This window comes from Lissotriton helveticus, chromosome 6, assembly GCF_964261635.1.
Source record: "Lissotriton helveticus chromosome 6, aLisHel1.1, whole genome shotgun sequence".
NCBI classification, from domain to species: Eukaryota; Metazoa; Chordata; class Amphibia; order Caudata; family Salamandridae; genus Lissotriton; species Lissotriton helveticus.
The window spans coordinates 612,288,986-612,314,349 of NC_136067.1; the positions used below are offsets into that span (position 1 = coordinate 612,288,986).

At 45.6% G+C, this 25,364-nt stretch overlaps 1 protein-coding gene across 6 annotated transcripts in view; it reads right to left on the reverse strand.

Moving 5' to 3' along the window:
• The window catches only part of COL12A1 (collagen type XII alpha 1 chain), a 433,058-nt gene that overhangs the window by 268,935 nt on the left and 138,759 nt on the right, over positions 1 to 25,364 (reverse strand). For all 6 annotated transcript variants that reach the window (XM_078648068.1, XM_078648070.1, XM_078648071.1 and 3 more), the window contains 5 exons: positions 5,680 to 5,829; positions 5,474 to 5,593; positions 5,192 to 5,356; positions 3,304 to 3,450; positions 475 to 614 (listed from right to left, as the gene is read on the reverse strand). In XM_078648068.1, coding sequence (XP_078504194.1) covers positions 475 to 614; positions 3,304 to 3,450; positions 5,192 to 5,356; positions 5,474 to 5,593; positions 5,680 to 5,829 — 722 coding nt within the window. The remainder of the gene's footprint in view (positions 1 to 474; positions 615 to 3,303; positions 3,451 to 5,191; positions 5,357 to 5,473; positions 5,594 to 5,679; positions 5,830 to 25,364) is intronic.

Here is a 25,364-nt window from a genome sequence, read left to right on the forward strand (position 1 = left end):
ATGAATACTTCCAGCATTCACTCACAAGGCATTTTCTTTCTTTGTTTTCATTGTAAACACATTAAAGAAGAATAAGTTGTAGATTTCACAAGCATGTCTTTCTACTTCAAAATGTAGAGATCACAAACATTAAGGAATCAAATAAATGCCACCCTAAAGTCTAAATGAGCTTACGTTGTAACCATGGCAGACCTTATGTCATCTCGAGAGTATTGGAAGCAATACTTTGGTAATTATATCAAGACAGTAATTTGGTAAATACAAGAGAGGAAAATTCCACTTTTTTTGTTCCTCTTTTATTCAAATGCTGTCTTGTTCTTTCAATATCCATTCAAGTAGGCTGTCATTCCTGAAAACATCTTCGACTTCTGCATCCAATGGCATACCAGGTAGAGCATGGTTTTGGTAGCAGAGTTGTGAATTAGGACGACAGCAATGGAAAACCTTGTTGTACTTTTTGAGACAAGTACTCACCTCTTGGGGTCTGCCTCCAGCAACAGGATAGTATTCAACTTTGAATCTTTCCACACTTTGAGAAGGTGGGACCCAAGTAACTCTGAAGGAACGAGGTGTTGGTTCAGAAGTAACAAGATCGGAGGGAGGGTTCAAGCCACCTATATGTATAAAGAAAGAGTGTAGATGTACTGCTTATGTAAGAATGTAAAATATTCATGCGAAACAACTATTGTATTTTGAACATAGCAAACCTCTATTCATACTCAAGTGCGTTGTCAGAAATTAGGTTATTAATTTGAGAGAGTGGTGCCCCTACCACCTTAATAAATCTGTTCAGGTTCGGTACCAAACGGAGCTATGAGAGAATCTCTGCCCAACCCCTATTAGATATGGCACAAGCAGAAGAAATGCATGCTAAGTTCAAGCAGCACCTGTAATTTTTTAAAATAAAAACACAACACAATACATTTCCGAAGCCAATTTAGGAAAATGGAGAAAAAAAATCATGATCAAAAAGACACAAAGATCATCAAAATAAGTAAAGTGAAACCAGAGAAATGATGGGAAAAAAAGTAAAGCACTAATCAGACGTCACAGTGAAGGTCGGATACACCAAGTGGAGCATCTCAGTCAAAGACTTTATCTTCTGACTTAGTCTCTGAAATGGAAGTCTAAACATTCCAGTGATGGAAGGTTCAAGGCTGTAGATGGTAAGTGTCCCTCGAAGTCATATACGGTTGTCATTGAGCTGCCACAGGAGCTGTTTGTTTTGGGGCCAAAGGAACATGGCAAACCCAGATTTCATGGCTGCCTAGGATTTGCTGCCTTTCTGTGGTCCAAGTTTCTGTCTCTAGTCTTAGCCACTTTTTTGGAAGTTGAAAATCCATCCCTAGGACAGAGCTGGAGGCCTCAGTTGGGTAAGGCTCTGAGAGGCCAGATACCTTTACTGTAACGTCCCTCTAAACTGGATTTCAGTATGACAAAAAGCTTTGACGCTTTGTTATCGGCCTTGGATGCATACTTCCCAAGCAAGCCTCAGCACTTTGTGCAGTGGATTCCTGTGAGCATTAAAGTACTTTTTACTTACAAAGTAAAGTCACTGGGCATTGATCTTATTGGCTATTATCACCATGTAAACTATACTCTGAATATCTAATCCACATCACCTTCTTAAGTAAGAATTGGACTGCTCTGTCTAGCTACTCTGACAGAGTCAAGTGCTGGAGAGGAGTACTTGGTTAACCAATTTGGGGTCCAATATTACTGTGGCCACAGGACACCAGTGGTGAACGACTCCATTTGATGCAACTGGATCCCAAAAACCCTGACTGGCCTAGTGTCTCCAGAAACCGGTTGGCACAAGGGGTGTGACTCTGTCCAGGTTTATGTCATTGAGAATGGTTTGGAATGCTCATTGTATATCCATAGAGTGCCCTTTAGGAAATCTATCCCAGCCATAAGGATCAAAGTGTGATGGTTGAATCATCAAAGGAAATATATAAAAGCACAGAAGTAACTGGGGAATACACTAATCGCATGTCTACTACATTAAGATATTGGAGCATTTTCTAAATAAATGTACAGCAAGAGATATATGTAAAGGTGAAATATTTGTAAAATCTAAAATATATTGAATTTGTATTGTTGAAATATTCACCACATTTAACCTTTGATAAAGAGTTAAGCTTGTTGCTCTAAACCAAATAATGAAATAAAGGCCACATGTGTGACTGATTCAATTAGGAACTTGTAAAATGTGATGTACAAATGCGTCTCAGACACAGTTAGCGATTGCTAATGGAGTCACAATTGACATACCTGATCAACATTCATGAGGTAGGTCACTTTTAGCGACCAATTGGGAATCGCAAACAACACAGGTATGGTGGCCTGCTGGGGACATCAGACCACCATTTATGTGTTTCCTTTTAAATAAGGCACCTTTTTCTTTTAGGGTCGCCAATTTTCCTTAAAGGAAAACAGGACACGTTTCAAAAAGAAAAATGAAATGTTTCAGGTTCATTATTTGAGTAGGCAGTGGTCCCTGGGACCACTGCCTGCTCTTGAAAAAATCTTTTATATCCATTCACAAAGGAGAAGGGATTCCCTGGGGACCCCTTCCCATTGGCGACTGGCTTACCACCTACTTGAAGTAGGCGGTAAACTGCAAATGATTTGTAAGCGCATTCCAGCCGCATAACATTCTTACATCCCCCTGCGACTCACTATTAGGAAGGGATGCCCTTGACACGCTTCATCCTAATACTAACTTGCAAACACTATTTTGCGAGTCTGTAATAGGATACTAGCTCACAAAATAGGGTTATCTCATGGCAAAAGGCTCTTTAGCAGTCGCAACTGGCCCAATTCTCTATTTGCGACAACTAAAACCTGTTGTACATATGACTGTAGGTATCTAGAGTACTTTGAGACTGAACGTTCAATTATGTTACTCAAAAAATTGAGAAATTATTCTCAAATGTAGTCATCGGATCTTTGTTGACCAACACAGGAGCTAAGAATAATGTAAGGTATTCATATTTAAAGTACAGCAGTGTGGCATATTCCTTTAAAGTTTTACGTAAAGTAAAATCTAGACAGTCGTCATTTATCCCATCTCTGTGAAGCATATGTTTTTGAAGGACCTCAATCCACTTCCCATCAAATATGAGGAATTCTGTTTTGTGCCACTTAATGAATGCAGAACTTTCAGCTAATGATGGGAAATTTGAGATCACAGGTCACACGACAACTTTGAAATAAATTAACCTGACTGTGTAAAGTAAAAATATTTCCATAAACAGAAAACACAATAACAAACATATTATTGGAGGTAAAGGAACTCACCAGGGCCTTTTACACTGTTACACACATTATCGGTGAGGCCGCTAACAATGTTTGTGAGAAGAGAGAAGTCTGCAACATTGTACATGTAGATCTCATCAGGGTCCGATGCAATCTCTCTCAATTCATTTTCATCAGCATTTTTAATACCTGAAGAAAAAGAAATAAAGAATTTAGTAGGGAAAGGGACTCTTTCGTCCAGTAAGACTCCTGTCATCCAATATAGGCCCTGACTAATGATATACAAATCAACAAGGCCTTCATTGTTCTTGCTGCAGCCTGTCAAGTATTCATCAAATACTCATTTACAGAACCTTAATATTTACTATCTATGTGACTGGAGAGTGGCTTTCAACTTGGTGTTGACAAGGAATGGTGCAGAGAACTTTCATTGCTCAATCGGAGGGGTCATTGTGATTGAAAATACAAAATGGCAGCCGTGTAACTAACACTATCCGTAGCTAGCCTTCACCTATGTGCATACATGCTTTGGTTCCTTTCCACAGTGGGTAACTTCTGTGGCAATTAATGTCCTTTAATTCTCCTCTAATCAGTGTTGTCCGCAGTCACATCATGCTCTTCTTTGCTTTCTCTCCTTTGAATCCCAAGCTATGTAACATGACTATGTTGACAATCACAATGCTTTGGAAGATCTGTGTCTAATCAGAGACAATTCTTGATGTAATAATCTTGTGATTAAGAGAGCAGTATTACTACTCACAATGCTTCTAAGATCAAAAGGATATGGCCAGGTTAGAGTTCATGAACTGTAATTTACTGGGTACAGTGATGAAACTGGTTTCTGGTATATTGCCTGCTTCTGACACTTTATCATATTTATGCAGCTGTTTCCAGCAGAATTGTCAGCTACAGGTATAGTGAAGGCTGGCAGAATTATATAATGTGCTAATAAGAGACGTTTGCACAGACACGTCTCTACAAATACACAAATCAGTGCAATAAATTGTGTTGGAAAGCCCATGTGACGAATATGCCGAAGTGTAATTGTCATTCACATAGTTAATTTGGGGTATATTCCAGAAACAATAGTACAGTCCATGTAAGGGGTGAAGAACTTAACTGCTGCTTTAATGAGTTTAGCACACATATTTCAGCCTGAAAATTCACTGTTAAGCGCATTATCAGACGGAGAGGAAGCAGAGGCGGGATCAAGCATGTTTTTTCTGAATCTCAGTATATTTTACTGGACAGTCGGCTGGATCTGGAAATCAAATCTAATATGGTGAGCCCAGTCAGGCCGATCAGAACTGTTCACTTAATCTTCCCAGCATGCCTACATCCAGGTAGTAAAAGACATGGTAATTCCCCCGAAATTTCATTGGTGTCCGGGTAAAGAATCAAACTTGGGGTCTCTATTTTATGGTGAGATTAAGAAAATATCTGTTTGGCTGATATCAGGGTATTTAGTCCACTCAATGAAAAATCAACAGATAAGTTATTAAATGTCGTTTTTAGTTCTACGTATTAATGATTATTCGGTTTGAGGAGCCAATAGTTCACACTGAAAACTGATGCATACCAAAGTAAAATGTCATGGACGCATGCCAGCAATTCAGACAGTCTAGGCTAAACAGTGCACTATTTTAATTGCACTTTGCTTTGAAAGAGTTTGGAAAAGGGGTGTCATCTGCTGCTTAAAGAAGTACTACTGAAAAGAAACATTACAGCACTACAGAAGGAACTTTTCAATCCATCGGAGTGATTTTGTTTGGGTTTATGCACTGAGTTACAAAATCTTAGGCTCTACCTCTAATGCTTATGATAGACAATGTTGTACAGAGAGCAGTGAAGCATTGGTGAGCAAGTATCCACAATTCGCAATCAGCAGTCTCTCCATCCCATGCTTACAGTTCGACCCAGATTCACTTACCCACAGCATACAGCTCTATCCCTTCATCGCGAATTCTCTTTGATGGCGCAACAATGTCATCTTGTGATTTGCCATCAGTGAGCAGGATTGCAATCTTGCGAGCTTTCTCTCTCATACCAGCCTCTGGCCTGAAGTTCTTCTCCAGGATGAACTTTAGAGCCAGTCCTAGTGTAAAAAGAGAAGATGGATATTAGCAGTCTGCGCCAATTCTAAAATATCAGAAACAAAACACTGGCCTCTGGCAATAGTGAACGTTTGCAAACGTTCAAGAGCATAACTTGCCGGTAAGTGTGTTGCCTCCTTTGTAGGGTAGGTTTGCAACTGCATCCATTAAACTCTTCTTGGTTCTATGAGCATTTAGCTGCCATTCTGTTCTGGGATCACCACTGTACTGAGAAAGGGCTGAACAGAGAATAGAAACATCAGTCTGAATAATACCATGATTGTCATTTAGAACAGTGACAAAGATCCTCTCCATCCACTCTTACCGATTTGGACTCTGTCACTTCCAATGTCAAATACTTCAACCACACGCGAGATGAAGCTTCGGACTATTTTAAAGTTGGGTCTCCCAATACTCCATGAGCCATCCACCAGCAGGACGATGTCAGCTTGGGCTTTCGTTGTGCACTCCAAGCCTGTCATAGCACATAGAGACAGGTAAGCTATGTTTCACTCACTGCATACATTAACATTGACAGTGCAAGTACCTGCCAAAAGCTCACACTTCAAGAGAGGTATCTGGGGAATGCTTTATTGCTGCATCTCTTTAACATTATTCATTGAGAGCAACTCTTTTTTTATCAGTGTTGACTGCTTTTAATCTTGCTTATATCGCTTATATTGTACAATTCTAATTTCCATAATCAATATATTTTAAATGTCATGCAGCAATTACCTGTGACTAGTCACAGGTGAATCAGAAATGGCCAGAAAAGGACTAGGTTTTGCCTAAAGATGGCCTGCTTCCTAAAGTCTAGAGTGAAAATAGAACTATCCTATCCACAACACCCAATGTAAACTGTTCTGTACTGTAACCTTATTTCCGACTTTATTAAAAGAAATCGGGATTTGCAGGAAAAAAGGCTGTGTGTAAAATGAACTGGGATTTTTGATTTAACAGCAAATATACATTGGTTAATAGTATTTGAATTTATAATTATTAAAAAAAACAGAAGTCATTTTGTAATCCACAGCCTGGTATTTGATATGAAGTTTAAAAGTAAAATTGTAATCCTGCTGTGCAAAACAGTGATTTTAAAATTAAAAATAAAGACACCACTATTGCGGTGACATCGGTATACTAATAGTGTTAGGTAAAAAAATTAAAGGGGAAGTGTTATGTTAATTTATAAAATAATGTGGGACACACCACAAGATAATTCAAGATAAGAAGCATTGAAAAATAGTGTGATACATCTAATTCTAATAAAGCTTGAGTTTATTAAGGTTTATAAAAAGTGAGAGTGTAAATGGAATTGTTCTGTTTAGCAATAACTTATGATTTAAAAACACCTTCAGCAGTGTTCCTTGTGCGTCCAGTTCTCAGGCAGCATTAAAAATGTCAAGATATCTCTTTGGATAATGTTCCTGCTAGAGAGGGATCAGAGTTTTGTCTAGGGAAGATTTTCCAGAGGGTTAATATGCCTGCTGCAAAGAATGTGTACCGTGCAGGTCACGGATCTGTAATTTATGTGGATAACTGAATTGATTACTGCTTTTGTCACAGAGATCCTTTTGTTACCGCAGTTCATGAGATACAACCCTAAACAGAGCAATGAATGTTACAAACTGTCATGAAAGAGGTGCATGCAAACTGCATAAGTAGGTTAGGACGTTCTGTTTTTCCCCACTGTCAGGGTCGGACTGGCTACCGGGCAGTTGTGTGTGCTGCCGTGCTGGGGGCTTATTTCGTTGATGGGGACCTGCGTGTGCAAAACGAAATTCGTTTTGCTTTTTTTATTTCAAAACGTACGCAGGTCCCCATCAACGAAATAAGCCCCCACCAAGGAGAAATTAGCCCCTAGCCCGGTAGCACACAAAACTTCCCAGTAGCCAGTCTGGCCCTGCCCACAGTCTTTCATTATCTATTCCTAATGTTGCTGAAAAGTGTTTGTTTTGGTAAATATACATTCTTATTAGAAAAGTTAACCTTTAGCAGTGCTTTGTAACAAATGAAATGTATGTACGAGAGGGGATATGGCGAGATGAGGGGCACTTTTGCTTGGTGGTCATGAGGGAAACCGAGGCGATGGTCATGGCTAGGGGGGTGCCAAAAATTGAAAGTCGCACCGGGTGGCAATAGCTCTAAAGCCAGCCCTGAGACCGGTTGGCAACAGTTCTAAAGCTGGCCTTGAGCATATGTGTGGGAGGACTCTGAATGGCTGCTGCAGTTAGGCCAATTTATACAGTACCTGCGCCATGAAGTCCACTCCAGTTTCCAAGCCATTGGGAGAACCAAATAACCCTTTCAAGGTGAATGGTATCATTTTTGTCAACCATACAGCAGCCGGTCAACCTGCAATTTCCCCTCGTGCAAGCTGCAAGTGGAAGAGTGAGGTTTCCCCATCTGGGGTTGGGGGCCCAGGAGAGGATGTAGCCTTATGGCTAGAGCGGTCGCCCTCGAAGCTGGGGAACCGTGTTCGAGTCTCAGCAATGGTGCCTAACAAAAATGAATGTATCCTCATGTAACGAAACTGGTGCTCATGTAAAGCGCTCTGATAACCGATGTCTCTGGTCTGGTTCGTGCTATATAAAACTCTTAAAATTAAATGCTTGTCCCCCCACCTTGCCGTACACATACACTTGGCCCCACCTCGAGTCCACAGCTCAGAAGGGTGTGTACCTACACTTATATTTCTCCATTTAACCCCTTCGGTGCTGGTGACGGAACCGCTCCGTCACCAGCGTCGGTTGAGCTGTGCTGGTGACGGAGCGGTTCCGTCATGGCCCGCCCAGCTCGATAGAACGCTCATGCGCGGCACGAATTCCGCGCCTGCGCTGAGCGTTCTATTGAGCGGGGCGGGCCGTGACGGAACCGCTCCGTCACGAGCACAGCTCAACCGACGCTCGTGACGGAGCGGCTCCGTCACGAGCATGCGGCCGCCGTGCGGCCGCGCAAATTCGTTAGCACTGCGGCGGAATAGCCGCCGCAGTGAAGGTGTTAAAGTGCTGCTGCCAATATCCCTTGACTTGAACCACCTACACATCAATTCTAAATTTGCAAGCAGTATTCAACATATGCTAGTATTTTAAGCCAATTGGACAAATGGGAAAATAATACCAAGATTCTAAACACAATGGCATAAGTCATTTTCTACTGAGCATGACAGACTTTATGCAAAATTCAAGCTGTACTTACTGTCTTGCCGACCTGTTCAGTGAGTAAAACATGATCTACATAGTGTTAGAGCATAACCAATACAAGCAGATGGTGCAGAGGATTGCACATCTTATAAAATGTCTGAGAGAGAATGGATGCTATTTAGAAAAAGAGACACATAGACAGATTAAACACAGAAGAGGCTAACGGGACAAGGAAAAACATGGACATAAAGCAGGAGATGGCCAATGAAGTGTCAATACATAGTATGGTTCTCAGCTGAAGATCTACAGAACCCAAGAAGAATCTTCAACTTTACAGTTGTGCAACCCAGTTTTTGTTGGATATGTATTCAGAGCAAAACATTCCACATCCTTTGATGACTTTTATGACCACAAATGCAAAGTAGTTTATCTTGATTTTTCATTTGATTTTGCCAAAAACATTCTTATATGTTAACATGTTTCCCATCAGAGCTCCTGGAATGAGAAATCGCATGTCAGTTGAAATAGGCTGTAAAATCATCGACTGTGTGCTCCTTAGATGATCCTGTATCATGGAATAGCGTAGTCCGTGTACCTGAGAGATTTAAAGCAGCATCTTTCCCCTGCATAAAAGGTGCAGATCTAGGAATTCATCAACAGAACATAAGCAGATTGCATTTCATAGGACAAAATGTTATTTCTTTAAAAAAATGCCTCCATGCGCATATGTCTAGGTCATTCAAAGATATATACATTAACAGGAGAAAAAAAAGCATTTGAGTAATCCATGCATTATATACTCATAGCATATTCACTTTTATGTACCAGTTGTAACATGCATTATTAAGTGGTGGCTGCCACCTCATTAAAACATTTAAATGCAAATGACCCTGCGCATTTGCAACTCACTGGTGTGACGACACAACAGTGAATCACACACATATCTATAGATACATTAGATTGAACGCAGCCTCAATGGAGGAACTTCTGCTAACATCCATTGGCACTGTCATGGCTTTACAATGATTTTGTTGCCCCTTAATATCGTAGGAGTTTGTCAATATAATCACAGGAACTCTCGTGCCTTCCCTTCTCTATGAGAATATTTTTTCGGCGATAGCCATTGGTCACTATTTATAAGTCACGATTTTGTTATGTAGAAACATTTGTATGTGAAAGATTTGTGAATCATAAAAGAAATGCCTTTGAATGAGAGAAGGAAATAACAAACATTATATTTGTGTCTCTTGTAAACATTTTTGCGAATTGAATTGTATTAGACTAAATATGAATCAATTAGATATTACAAAACTTTTTCGTAGGTGCCAGGAAACAGAGCTGGGTACATCTGACATAGGCCTAAAAGTCTGTAGAATGTGCTGTGTAGAAATCCCTCTTGGAGAAAGTCCCTCTTGGAGTCCTGGTCGCCCAAATTCACCACATGGTGAGGGAGAGTGGAAACAATAAAAATGATGATCACACCTATGGTCAACTACGTGCTGAGCATGCTCCCACTTACACTTACGGACGACTTTCACCGCAAGCTAGACAAGTTGATTAATAAGTTTATATGGAGAGACAAAAGAGCCAGGATTAGCCTTAAAAAACTAAGATTCGACAAAAAATTAGGGGGGCTAAATCTCGCAGACTACAGAACTTTCCAAATAGCGTTCATAGCGAGACAGGGTGCGTATTGGCTTATACCCCGGCAGAATACATGCCGGTATGGTTACAGTTAAAACGAGCCATCCTACACAACCTCGACCCGGTGGCACTACTCACAACCAATAAACACTTCGACAACACCAATCCCATATTCAAAAACACAAAGGCGGCTCTACTTAAAGTCGACAAAAAACTGGAACACAGTATAAAAAGCTCGAAATGGGAATCACTATGGGCAAATAATAAGATTAGGTACAAGGCGAAAACCCTGGACTTAGAGGTATGGAAAAGAAGGGGAATCACAGTCCCGGCGCAACTAGAAGAGGAGAACAACCCGGCAACATTCAGAGCGCTAAAAGAGAAGCATAACCTCGAAGATATCGAGCTTTACAGCTTCCTGAAAATTAAAACAGTGGTAACAAAGGCAAACCTAGCGAAGCATAGTCCCTCAATCTTACAATACATGTTCAGCCTAAACAGAGTTGGCCACCAGGTATCGCACCTATATAAATTACTACGCCCTACAACATCCAAAATCAACGACAAACTAACAGATTACTGGACAAAGCAACACAACATCACACTGAGCAAACACGAGCTGGAGACACTATGGGCTTCCTCCTCGAAGAACAAAATAACACCAGCACTGGCCCAGACAAAGTTCTGGCTACTACTACTACACAAGACTTACTGGACACCCGCACGACTAGCATCACTAAATCTTAGAGAGACTAACTTATGCTGGAACTGTGAGAGAGAGAAAGGTAACCTAGCTCACCTCATCTTTCACTGCCCCAAAGTAAAGAACTTCTGGGAAGAGGTTTTCTTATTTATCAAGAAAATATTGGGATGTACACTTAGCCCGAAGATCTCAACTGTAACTACGGCATTTTTAACCACAAATCTACAATCACAGCATGACAGGGGCCTTCTGGACCTCCTGCTGACCTCAGCAGTTAAAATGGTGGTCTCCAAATGGAAAGACACAGGGAGGGTATCGTTTAACGGATGGTTCAACTGGATAATATACCTGAGAGGTGCTGATAGCATTGCACCCCGCAACTCACCCTGGAAACCATCCACGAGAGGTATGTGGTCCACACTGGATGAGTTCCTGTGTCACCATCAGCCCCCTTGACCTACAGTGGCACAGAATGACCTAACCTACACCCACAAAGACAATAGGGCGAGAAAAATACCATGCGCACGACATTCTTCTTCTTTCCTATACACACTCTTTCCATCTTCTCACACACCTTTACTCCTATAGTAGGACAATACTAGGGGGGACATCTGATCATGTAAACTTATTGAATACCTCATGCAGGTATGACCAGCTGGGGGTGTCACCCCGTGAAGAAAAAGCGATGTATATATGTATGTGGAATAAAATTCTTAATAAAATACTTTGAAATAAAAAAAAAATTAAAAATAATGTAGAACATTTTGAAGCAGTATTTCTTCACTATTTTGTCATTTTTACACATTAACATTAAATGGGCAATGGTTTCACCGCATTAAAATCTGTTTAACGCTTAAATACAGCATTCAGCAACTGAAAGGTGAGCTTTCTCTGTGCAACAAACAGCCTGCTACTAAGCTGCAACACATGTGGAAGCGTTTTTAGTAAAGTGTGATCTGTGTGAGCTTTTTCTGAAATCTGCAAATTATGCAGAATATAATAGATTGTGTGGCAAGTGTACCAAAGCCATGATTAAGTGGAAAACACTGTAGCCGCGAAATCGCATAATTCCAGTGGTCGGGTTTATAACCCATAAGAAGTGTGAGACTTTATACATTCATGGTTACATCAGTATTTAGACAACAACGTAAACTACTCGGCCACTGAAAATGCAGATGATAAGTAAAGAAGTTCTATTGAGAGCAAGGTGAGTAGTTCACACTCCACTGAGAGATGGATGAAGTACTTGTATATCACCGAATCATCCCCAAAACAATATGTGATCAATTCTGAGGAATTCTCCAGGAATCATGGAGAATTATGGTGACAATATGGGATTTCCGCAGTATACTGTCATGGTGGAGGTATCTCAATGTGAATGAGACCTGGGGATAAGTAAGACCTTCTAAACCATGGTAACTAATCCCATATACTGAACTTGACTGTGGCAGTGTTTATGCCACGAGTAGGCATTGTACTGGAAGTGGTGCTGGAATCTGTTTTTGTAAATATTTGTGCTACTTTGTAGACAGAGCACATTCCATTGTGTTATTTTCACTTGCTACTTTATATGTTGATTTGGATGAAATGTGAGTAGCCTCCAATTAAACACGAAAGCAAGGTAAATATTTAGATTGAAAACCCACTTTATTAGAAAAGTGTACCAGTGAACTATCTGTAGCATAGGCAGGTTTCTGATAATGTAATGAAGTCATATTTGCATGTTCAGTAATATAGGTTTCTACTGCAGTAAAAGAAAACTGATGTGGAATAATTTGGGGGGAACATTGGGGTCCATAAGTTGCAACTACTCCTTCTAACAAAACCACTTGTAGCGCCATGTCTTTAGGAAAATAGCAGAATAGGGTTAATGTAGCAAATTAGGATGGAATCATCATTCTACTGGGGTGAGAACCACACACAGAATATACCCTCTATGGCGTTCAGCAGCCCTTGGTTTAAGGTGGTGTTCGATGCTGGGATATCACTTACTACAAAATTCTATTCACAAACCGCTCTGTGGAGACCTTTGCTTCTTCTATCTTTCTTGTGTGGTACTCTCTGTCAACGTGATAGAGATCCCCACACTCTTTGGTATACAGTTCTCTAGTAAATATAAGATAGACTGTAGGAGTGGCTGGAAATTGGGGGATACTTCCTACTATATGAGAGGGTGTTGGAAAACGAGGCAGCATCTGTGAGGCCTGCACAAATAACATGTCACATTTGTCCTTCACTGGAAACCAAACACCCTAGGGTAGCGCCTGACTCTCAGAGGGTAGCGTTGCGGAGCAGTCTAAGGCTTACTCAAGGGAGGTGTTGTGGGCTAGTAATCGCCATCTGCAGGTGCGGCCTCTTTTTCCAACATTGGTGTCTAGCGGCGGGAAACACAGTATCCCATTCTGGTGCGCATTTATAGCATTTGATAAGTTTAGTTTTGCCACATTTGCCTATGCAGTAATGAGCAAATGGAAGAGCTTAAGGCTATGAGAAGGGTTCAAAGTTTTGGTTATGTGAACTAAAGGTATGCGAAAGGAAAGCCCGCGCCCATATGTGTCATGTGAAGATATTATGGTTTAAATGTAAACTGTATTGATATGACCGTGCTATGTTGATTATCATGTGTTAGCGGGATGGTGCTTTCCAGGAAATGATTGCATACAAATGTTCTAAACCATACTGTACACCTTTGAACCCTAACACTACACACACTACACCTGCATGAGGAGGGTGTCTCCTCAAGAGATAGGGACAGCAACTGATACCTACATCACAGAGGGGGATGTAGGGGTGGATTGACCTTTATGGGGCACAGGAGAAAAAGGGGTCCTGGGAGGTTCCCGTGCTTTTTAAGGGCAGAGAGGGTTTTCACAGAAGAGGCCCCAGATATCCTTCCCCCGCTGAAAGTTTCTTGCTATTGGTGCAGCCCACAACCACTGGAAGGATGGGGCAGGAGGTTTCTTCACCCCAGAAAGTAACACCCCAGGGGTTCCCATGGTGGGGGACCCCAACAAACGTTTCCCACGGTGGGAGGAGGGTGTGGTCGAGTTGAGTGTCCAGCAAGCCCCCCGGGTTAACTGGTGGGGAGATGAGCAACCCAGGGGTGCGCCCTGATGGTGGGTGGCCCCAAAGGAGGGTAGTTCTTGAGTGATGGTGTGTAGTGGTAGCCCCTAGGTACCCTAGGTGGGCTAGGTAACTGACCCAGTGGAGATCTGAGTGGGGGTGATGTGCTCCCTAGTTTCCAGGTGAAGGGTTAGTGGTGGACCCTGAGATGTCAGCGTCGGGTAGCCGGTGACCAGTCAGGTAGGCCCTGTGGGACTAGAACCCCAGGACCATGAGCATGGGGATGTTCCCCTAGCTTGAGGCAGGAGGTGGACTTCTGCAAGGTAGTACCACCTTGAACACAGGTGTGGCCTATCTTAAGTGAAGGGACCCTGTGTTTCGCGAAGGGGTGGTGCAGGCCTAGCTGGGATCTTTAGGGTCCCTGGCTTGGTGGTAGTACTACCCTGAAGGCAGGTGGGGCCTATCTCAGGTGAAGACACCCTGCTCTACATAAGGGGTGGTGCAGGCCATCCAGGGACCATGTAGGTTCCTGTACGGTCTACCAAGGCGCTGACGGGAGACATGAGAGGTGGGCCTGGGTCTAGCTAACTAGGGGCCCACAGGCTCTCTAAAGGTACTCCGGGAGGAGAGAGCGCCTCTCGGAGGGAAGGGTGCATAGGCCCTGTTCTCGCATCGGAGAACAAAGAAGGGGTCTAGGTTCCCGGGGTAGTTTCCGTGTGGAGCTACTGATGGGAGGAATGAGCTGTAGGGGTTCTGACGAGGCACCCTCAGTGTTCCTCCCTGGCACTGCCAGTGTGGTGGTGAGGCCGGTCTGAGGTCCGATTCTGGGACCCAGGCCAGTGACCAAAGGTACTTTTCTGTGTGGGGAAAGTACGAATGGCTGTGCTTTCTTTAGGGAAGACAGTCATCCCAAAATGGTGGTGGCAGCAAAATGACCTCAGCGGCAGGCTGAGGGTGAGGGTCCAGAGAAGTTGCATCTTTAGGGTGCCAGGACCAAAACGGAGAGGGTACTGGTTGAACAAACTCTGTAAGGGAGACCAGCTATTGACCCGGGGATGGGATGTAGACCTATCCCAGGAGACCGCATCAGTGCTGGGGCACTGTACCCTTGTCCAGAGAAAGGGTAGGCATGGTGTTGAATGCCCAAGGGCAAAGGTGGGCCTAGTTAGGCGGAGTCCATGTAGACCATGAGTGACCTGGAGGTATCTAACCAAGAGCCTGGAGGGTTCTTAGGGTAGTCTGGGATCCCTGTCATGGATGGAGATTTCATGGATGGGAGAAGCAGGTGGTCTGAGCGGATAACTGGTGAGTAAGGGGGGGTCTGGTCAGAACCCCTTATAACTAGTTATCGCTGACTATGGGAAGTGTACTCATGTAGAGTGGCTACTTCTTCCCTGTAGGAATCAGCTGGGCGCAGCATGTGTTAGAAGGTGGTTCTGACACTAGGGACTGCCTGGATTGTTTACTTTTTGAGTACCTAATTGTTAAGCTTTTACTTCTTGCACAGAATTTTAAACTGATATCGCTTTACTCTATGCCCGGAATTTTGAACTGATTGCGCTATACTCTGTATTTGCGCGGGCTTTGCGATCGCCTCACTCTCCATTGGCCAACATGGCTGGGGCCATAAACTGGTGCCATAAATCACCCCCCTGCCCACCGGATGACCGTGAGGCTACATACCAACGCGGTCAGGGATCAGCAAAACAAAGATAAGCCACGCTCCTCTCCCACCTTCTAGCATCATAGAAGCTGAACTCTATCCTCCCTCTCTAGCAACATGGAAGATGGACTAACGCGACCTACCCTGAGTAGAAAGGGAAACTGAACTCTGTATGCACCACAATTTGGCGGCCATTTTAGATTGGTCTCTCCTTCTCTCTCTTTGGCGGCCATCATGGCCTAGTCATACTCACATATGACAACACCCCAAGAACTGGCCTCTTTAGTCTACTCTCAACTAGCAACTGTCTGCCGTTTTATTGTAGTATTATACCTCTACATGTATTTCTTGCGCTGTTCGCTAGCTCATTTATGTCTGGCTGCTCTCTAGGCTCATTTCTGACTCATTTAGCTCTTTGTGCACACCTGCATTCTATTCCAGTATATAATTAGTACTATACTCCTATATTGTACATTGTTCAAGCTGCACCCTCTGCACTTCTATTTTGTATTGCAACGAGTGCTACCTCATATTTTATATATCTCTTTGTTCTTTTTCTTTATGGTAAACGGCACTCATTTCCAGTTCACACCATAGTTTTTGCTTACATGGTTTAGCTGCACCCTTTGCACTTTCTATTTTATATTGCACAGAGCGCTACCTCATATCTTCATATTTTTATATATCTCTCTGTTCTTTCCCTTTATGGTAAGCGGCACTCATCTCCAGCTCACACCATAACTTTTGCTTACGCTCACCCTCACATCCCCCCTCATACGCCTCTTCCCCCTTTTGCCCAACATGGAACTCACGGGCAAACACACTTATAAAATTAACTACCCCCCAGAGCTCTCCAAAAAAAACGCAAAACGTTTTAAGCAAAACTTCTTGAAGTCACACCCTGAAACGCCCTTCCTAGACACCTACTACTCCCCCATCAATGGAGCCAAGAGCACCGATATTATTCTATTCACTGCACGCAGAGCACAATGGAGAAAAACATTCCTCACCCTACTCACCATATTGACCACCAGGAAAACTGCTCACGGCATTACACTGTCCACCGCACCATCCCAACGCTACCCAGCGAAAGCATCCATCACTATCTACAATAACGGTACTATCTTAATTCAATCCACAGACAGAAACCTGGACCTATTTGACAACCTGTTCCCCACTTTCATAGAACACATCTCCAACGCTCAGATCCCACAACACCTGGCCCCCAATTCCAACGCCCCCGACCTCCCAGCACCTACCACCAACACGCACCTCCCTCCACCCACCAGTACTGATACAGCACAGCCCTCTATCCCAATGGTGGCTCTCCCCTCCGCCACCAACACCCACGCCCTCCCTACCCCTCTCCCACCCCCGCCCACCTCAAAGACGCTCCCACCGAACCAACACCCCACTGCCCCGACTAGCTTGCCAGAACAACAAACATCACCTGACAGCACCCAACACAACAAGACTCTCTCCCAACCCATCACCCCCCTCACACTTTTCACTCCCGTCACTCCTAGCCCTCACTCTTCCCCTAACTTCCCCCCCCACTCTCTGTATTACCACCACTCCTAGCCCTCTCCCCCCCTTCAACATCGCCCCTCCCACTCTCACCCTCATCTACAACGCTGTCACCCCTGCAACAGCCAGCCTCCATAGGTCCCGTAAACACCTCACTCCCCCTATCATCGACTCCCTGCCCAATAGCACCAACACCACCACTAATCCTCTCCCACGCACCCCCCCACCCTCCCCCCCAACATCCTCACCTACCCGATCAGCAACACACTCACTAACAGTTCCAACCCCATCCCCATCCACCTCACATGCACCACCCCCTATCATCGATTTCCTGTCCAATAGCACCAACACCACCACTAATACTCTCTCACTCACCCCATCATCTACCCCCGCCCCGACATCGCCACCTACCCATTCAGCAACACACTCACTAACAATTAAAACTCCAACTCCATCCACCTCACATGCACCCCCTCCCCTCTCCCCCCCCGTCTCCAGTAACACAGACACTAGCTCTCCATCAATCCCCAGCCCCAATACCGTACCCAACCCCACGCTTGACACTATCATGGCCACCCTCCTACAACTGAGAGAAGAACTCCACACCCTCAGAGAGTTTCTCTTCACTCGCGCCAGACACCCCCTTCCCATCTCCACTTCCCGACCTAACATCCTAGCTCCCTCACACCGTTCTCGACATAACAACCTAGCCCCCTCTCACCGCTCTCGACCGCACAACCTAGCCCCCTCATACCACACGCACCCCCCCCAGTGGACCACTATCCCCTCTCGCAACACCTCCAACCACCCTCGACGCACCATCAGGACGCTATCGGACCTCGACATACTCACCCTACTCCGTACATATGTCTCGGCTCGCCCAAACTCCATGGCCACGACACATCTGCCCATTCCTACGATTCTCTCTAACCCTCGTAGGCACCCCATGCAGAACAACAGAAGCTCTGTCCCCAACAACCTCACTAGGGTACCCTTCACTCAAGAACACCCACCCACCCTCTGCACCCCCAAGCTCAAATGCACACTTCTCAACTGTATATCGGCCCAAAGACACTCCTCGGAGGTCGCGGACCTCATCATCTCTCTGAACCTTGACCTAGCCATCCTTACTGAAACAAGGTTAACTGAATCCTCTGCTCCTTTCATGGACATCCTAGTCGCTCCTAACTACTGCATCATTCGACTTGACAGACCCAGGAAGACAGGCGGTGGAATTGCTTGCATCTACAAGAGCAACCTTGCAATTATTAAAGTCTCCGCCCCCCTCTCTTACCTCCTGTGAATACTTCTGCCTTGAGGTCATCAGTGAAAACAAACCTATTTGTTCACTACACATCATCTACCACCCTCCTGGGGACAACCTCACATTCTCCCAACAACTCATGGACATTATTTCAATCAACTCAGGCCGGCAAAACACACAAATTTACCTTGGAGACTACAATCTTCACTGGAATGATGGTAGTGACGCAGTGGTCAATAGCCTCAAAAATTACCTTAGCGCCTCCGACCTCACCCAAATTTGCAACAGCCCGACCCATGACAAAGGATCTATCCTTGACCTCATCATCTCCAAAGAAGGTACTACTCAACTTGATTCAATCCAACCCTGTGACTGGTCAGATCACCATACTGTCACTTTCTACATTAACGAAAAAGTTAAACGGATCCCGGTCCAATCCTCCAAGCCCAAAGTTTGGAAAAGAGACTTGAAGAAACTCAAGCCAAACACCGTACCCCCTAACAGCTGCAATCTCCTACGTCCCCCGTCCGACGTTACGGACGTTCAGTGCTTAACTGATCAATACCTCAACGCTATGACCTCAATAATCAATGAGGCTGCACCGATGCAACTGAAAAGAGGCACCTCCAAGATCTCTAACCCTTGGTACAACGGGAGTCTCAATGAAGACAGACGGGCCATGCGAATGGCAGAGCGCACATGGAGATCTGTTCCCTCGGCACAGCACCTCAAAATTCTGAAGAAAAAGAGAAACGCATACTTCAGGAAAATAAAGCGCTCAAAGTCGGATTTCTTCAGACTCCAGCTCGACCAAGCAAAAAACCGTCCAAGAAAATTGTTCGAGATAATTCGATCCCAATGCAAGGAACAACCCCAAGCAGCTGACACCATGGCCAATGCACCTTCCTGTGAAGACTTCTCTGCTTTCTTTAAACAAAAAACTGACAACATAAGGAGCGATCTCCTCATTGACGCAAACCTCTACTCCAAACACCACTGCACAACACCCAATGAACCAAAAAACAATGCAACATGGTCAGCCTTTGACACGTACTCTGAAGAAGAAATTGGCAACCTACTCAGCACCCTGAAACCCTCAAATCACCTCAGTGACCCTCTTCCCGCTAACGCTGTAAAAGACTTCACCCCGTTCATCCTTCCACTCTGGACTAAAATTATCAATAGCTCACTTCAGCAAGGAATGATACCTGACTCCCTCAAAGTGGGACAAGTAACACCTTTACTAAAGAAACCAACAGCTGACCCCACTGATCTAAACAATTACCGCCCTATCACCAACATTCCCACTCTAGCCAAACTGTTGGAGAAATGCGTTCAACTACAATTGACAAAGCACATAGAACAGTTTGACCTCCTCAACTCTCACCAATCAGGCTTCCGAGCAGGGCACAGTACCGAAACTGCTATGACTCACATAATCGACGATGCCCTCCAAATCTTAGATCACAATGACACCTGCCTGCTAATCCTTCTTGATCTCTCTTCGGCATTCGACACTGTGAAACATGAGAACTTACTGGAACTTTTAAAAACAAGAATGGGTCTCTCAGGGACTGTTCTTCAGTGGTTCACCTCATTTCTTCACAACAGATCTCAGAAATTCAAGAGCAACAACTTGATGTCCTCCCCAGTACCTGTATCATTAGGTGTACCTCAAGGTTCCTGCCTATCCCCTACTTTGTTCAACTTAGTTATGGAACCTCTCACCTCCCTACTACAAGCTTCCAATGTACACTTCCACATGTACGCCGATGACACTCAATTGTACCTCAAACTACAATCCCCCAAAGACATCATGCGTCTGAACTCAACGATCAGAAGCACCCAAGCATGGCTGGCCGATAACCACCTCAAACTAAATGCCATGAAAACTAAGTTCCTTCTGATCTCACCTCCCGCGAAAATATCCAACACTCAAACTTGGCTGAAACACCTAACTGCACTCAATGTCCAGCCGACCATCGTGGACTCAGCAAAATCTCTAGGTATAACACTTGACGCCAGCCTCAACATGCAACAGCATATCAGCAAGGCAACCAAGGGAGCGAACTTTCAAATAAATACCTTGAGGAAACTCAAACCCTTCCTCCCAGCCAAAGACTTCCAAACCGCAGTACAAGCGCTAATCATCCCTTGCATAGACTACGGCAGCATCGCCCTCAGCGGCCTCCCCCTAACTACAACTGCACCCCTGAGAGCCTCACTAAACGCGGCAGCGAGACTCATCACTGGATCAAAAAAACACTCACATATCACCCCTGACTTCAAGTCCCTGAATTGGCTGCCTTTTGAAGCCAGAATACACCTGAAAATTGCCTGCCTGACACACAAGGCTATACACCTGAACTCACCCAGCTACCTCACTCAGAAGCTGACAATCTCAGGCGGCTCGAGATCCACCAGAAGCGCAAAGAATCTTCTGCTAAAACCTCGAAGATTCCGAAAGGAAAGAACTTACAAACGCTCCTTCTCAGGAATGGCGCCGAGGATCTGGAACTCACTACCTCCTGAAACTAGGCTCATCCCCACCTCTTTTCTTTTTAAGAAAGAAGTTAAAGCTATCCTCATGGCTAAATTCACCTGAACTCCCACCCCGATCTTTTAAGACTCTGTTTCGATCTGTATTCGTGCTCGATCCATGTGCACAGCTGTTTTGTTTTACCTGTATTACCGACCTTTCACGATTGCTATTACTATGTGTATTTTATGCTCCCTCTTGTACCCACCCTCCCTTGCATATGTAAAGCGCTCTGTTATCTGCAAAGATCTTGTTCGCGCTATATAAAACTTTCAAAATAAAATAAATAAAAAATACTGTGGTGGAGCCTCATAATCTGGGACTCACCCATAATGAACTCATAATGAAGGAGACTGCATGGAGATGTTACTGGTGTCCCCCTGGCTTGACTAGGCTGCTGCGCAGCAGCTGGAGTATGGGGCACCAGGCTGGTTACATGTAGGCACATGTGTACATGCGTGTGCACACGTGTAGGGGCTGCGCAGGGGAGATTCCTAGCGTGCACAGTCCAGGAGCAGCTACATATTGAATGGTGTGGCAGGACTTATGCAGAATTGGGTGGTGACATGGAATAGGCTTTGTACACTGGAAAGAAACATGCCAGGGAAAGTCAGTGTGTTTTACTGTGTTTTCACTCGTTTTTCCCCTATGGGGATGTGGGGTCCATGGCTAGAGTGACTTCCACAAGGTCTACAGATTCCAGTCAGGCACTAAAGTCCATTGTAGCGGATGTGAAAAGAAGTATTCTGCAGAGTCCAAAGTCATATTTGTACTGCTTTTGGGTCATCCAGAAATGTTATATTTCTCTGAGTCCCTGGCTGGGGTCTGGCCTGGCAGGTTAGATTAATGACCTTTCTTTCCAGAGCGAAGATCTTCCCTCAGAGGAAAGGAGATAGGTGGAGCTACAGGCCGATCCATCAACCGCTGCCAGGCACCAAGCTGAACCAAGGTGAAGGCAGCACCGGGGGAAGGGGACCATATGGCCTGAGGCACTAGACGACGCCATTTTGAATAAACCCAGAGGCTGGACAAGAAGGAGGGAGGAGGGGCAGGGAGGTGATGTGTCGCTGTGTGACAGGGCCAACAGAAACTTCCTGCCAGCCCCCCCCAAAATTCTTAAAAGAACTTGTACAGGAAGAGAAGCTCTCTCTGTGGTGTGGTCTGCTGAGGCGGAAGGTGCTGGAGCCTGGCAATGGGCAGTTGAAGGAGAAACCCCTGACTGTCACCCAGGCCCCTTACAGCACCAGAGGAAGCACCCAGGACCGGTGTGCAGAAGCAGGGGCTGCTGCATAGGGAGAAGAGGGGCCCAGGAGGAGAACCAGGCGGAAGGCTGGCGCAGGGAGCCAGTGAAAAGCCCTCCCTGCAGAATGTCCCCTCTCATATGCCCTGAGTGCAAAGGAGAGTGTTTCCAGTGGCTGGGGCTGGTCAAGAGGAGCGAGAGGACACCAGAAGGACGCAAATCGGACTCCGGGGGGCCGAGATATGCCCCTCAGGAGGTAGGTGACCTTTGACCTCGCCTGGGACCGAAGACAAAACACATGGGGCTCCGCCGCCAGTCACAATTATGCCCCCGTGGGTCAAGTCTCGGGGCCTTTCCCAAGGAGAAGGGGGAGCGCTCTCGCGCTCCCCGTGAAAATTGCCCAAGAGGGGTGCCAGGAGCCCATCCTGGCCCCCGACAAATGCAGAGAAGGGGGGAGCGGCGTCGAGCCCCCTGTGAAGAGGTCCAGGGGCCTTGGACCCCATCCCCGGGCCCTGAAGCAAAGTCGGGGAGTGCGATTGCCCAAGCGGGGCACCAGGAGCCCAGCTTGGTCCCCTCCGATGCCGAGTTGCCGGGGAGCGCCGTCGCGCTCCCCGGGAAGAGGAGGAGGGGCCCGGGACCCCATCCCAAGGCCCCGCTGTGACCGGGATAGGGGGAACCACGTCGCGCCCCCCCCGATGATGGCCAGGGGCCCGGGACCCCATCCCGGGGCCCTGAAGTGAGGAGGAGATGGGGGAGTGCCGTTGCACTCCCCCGAAGGCCCGCTGGAGCAGGAAGCGGCCTCACATCTGCTCGCCAGAGCGGGCAGACCAGAAATGGACTGCCGGCTCCCCCAGCAGCACTCCTAGGTGCTGGCCGGGCGGGGAGCCGGTGGGGGCAGCCAGGGGTGGGCTCCCTGGGCTGCCCTCTAGCACAAGCGATGTGCAGGGGGCCCGGGTGGGACCGGGATCCCCGGAATAACGACGTCAGCGTCGGGGGCCCGGGTGGGACCGGGCCCCCCAACAACTGACAGAGCAGCCGGGGGTGGGCTCCCCGAGCCTCATCCTCTTACCTGGGGGTCCAGGTTAGACCGGCCCCCCACCGAGGTCAAGGAGGCGGCGCGGAGCACCATAGAGATGATCTCGGCTCTCCCAGGCACAGCCGGAGAGCCGCTGCTCCATATGCGAGCCTACCCATAATGCCTTGCAGGCCAGGACCGGCCAGCAGGGTCAAAACAGAGTGTTCTTTGCTTGTGGTGGCCCCAGGAGGACGGGATCACCACCACATGAATGCACAGGTGCCTAGGGAGCTGCAGGAGCAACACAGTCTCCCCCAGCACGAAGATGAAAAGTCCCACTCTCAGTGTCTGAGGGACTTAAAAGAATAATCCCCTCAAGGGCTCAGCCACCACATAAACATCTCCTCTTGAGCTGAAACCTTTGTTCTACAGCTAGGGATGTTGTGAAAAGTGCACCAAGGGCTGAAGGTCTGAGTGGTGGAATGTCCAGAGAAGGGAATCCGCTGGAGGTGAAGAATGGAATTGCACCGAAATGCATTTACTAATGGTTATTTCATTTAAAGGAAATGTAGGTCACATGAGTAATGGGAAGTACTGGTGTGCGATGTCATAATCAAAGTGGGGTTTGTTGTCAGACATTCCTGCTAGGGTGTCTGGCTGTATAGACAGTAATCCTGTGATTTCATCTGTGATGCCGTTAGGGGCTGTAATTGCAAAGCATTCTAATGATACCCAAATGTGCTGAGTACTGTCATTCTAAAAGTGTGCGTAAATATGTATTCTTGCTACTTCGCTTAGTTGAAGAACCCAGACTGCTAGCCCTCAAGATATAGAGGTGCATACTTTATGGTCAGTAGGAAATGCTCTGTCAGGGTTGTGTGTCACCAAGGCAGGGCTACTTATTTTAAATGCTTGTTGAGGTAATTTGGGGGGTCGCCACTGGGATGGTGCCAGTGCGCAGGGCCCTCGCTCCAGGTTATGTCCAACTCACTGCATTGGGGGCAAGATGATGTGCGTACATGGGAGTGGTGGTACTAGACCCCCCCCTTCCTGCGGGAGGGGTGGAGATGTTACGCAATGTCACAAAATAATTCCAACAGCTTATGTATATTTGTAAATTGGTCAGTAAACAAAAAAAGAGTGTCCATTGGTAGTGTTCAACCACCGTTAGGAGCAGGTAAACGACTTCACTTAAGGCGTTAAAGAAAGCCCTCACTCACCACCTAGTGATGACATGCTTCATCATCGGGCCCCGCAAAAGAGACCGAGTGTCTCTTTTGTGTGCTACAACGCCAGATCTACTGCGGAGCGGGTTGGTGGGTTAAGGCAGTGTTGTGCAAAGAAGATTAGTGAGTGGTGGATAGTTAAAATAGTCAGTAGTGTATCAAAATTAACTTTATTTTAATGATCAATAAGGGCTTAAGGATTAAAATTATGTGTAGGAAATTCGTCCACAATTAATTAAGTGGTAGTTTCCTAATATCAGTCGACATGTTTCAGCCACGAAACGGTATGAATTTACCTGACATTCATCAGGACTCAGTGTGTATTAAACCCTGGTGGCATGGGCTCTCTAAGGCCCACCCTTACCTAGGGACGTGAGAGTGAAAATTAACAAGAAGTATAAAGTGCAAAAAAATTAGGAGGAAAAAAATTGTCTTCCTAATTACTCCTGGTTTAGGAGGCTTCCAAACTTACGTTTTCTGCACTTTATTGGTGTCAAGGATTCACACCATGGGTCAAAGGAGGGGGGTGGTAACGTAATTGGCACACCGCCCTCGACACTCAGCACCCGCTGTGTACCTGCATCAACCCTCGACTGGACCCCGAAGATTTGTAAATTGGTACATAGTATTGAGTAGTGTGTGTGTTTAATAAATGTACTCTTACTTTTATAAAGCCAAGTACAGACTGGACAATCAATTATTGAGTGTTATATTTGCGCACTGCAGATGGCGATTACTAGCCCACACCACCTCCCTTGAGTAAGCCTCAGAATGCTCTGCAACGCTACCCTCTGAGAGTCAGGCACTGCCCTAGGGTGTTTGGTTCCCAGTGAAGGAAAATGTGACATGTTATTTGTGCATGCCTCACAGATGCTGCCTCGTTTTCCAACAGAGGGGTTTAGGGACATTTAAAGAGAGGCTTAGGGAGGGATATTAAGGTGTTTATGGACATACATACGTATACAAAAACCCATCCACCAAAG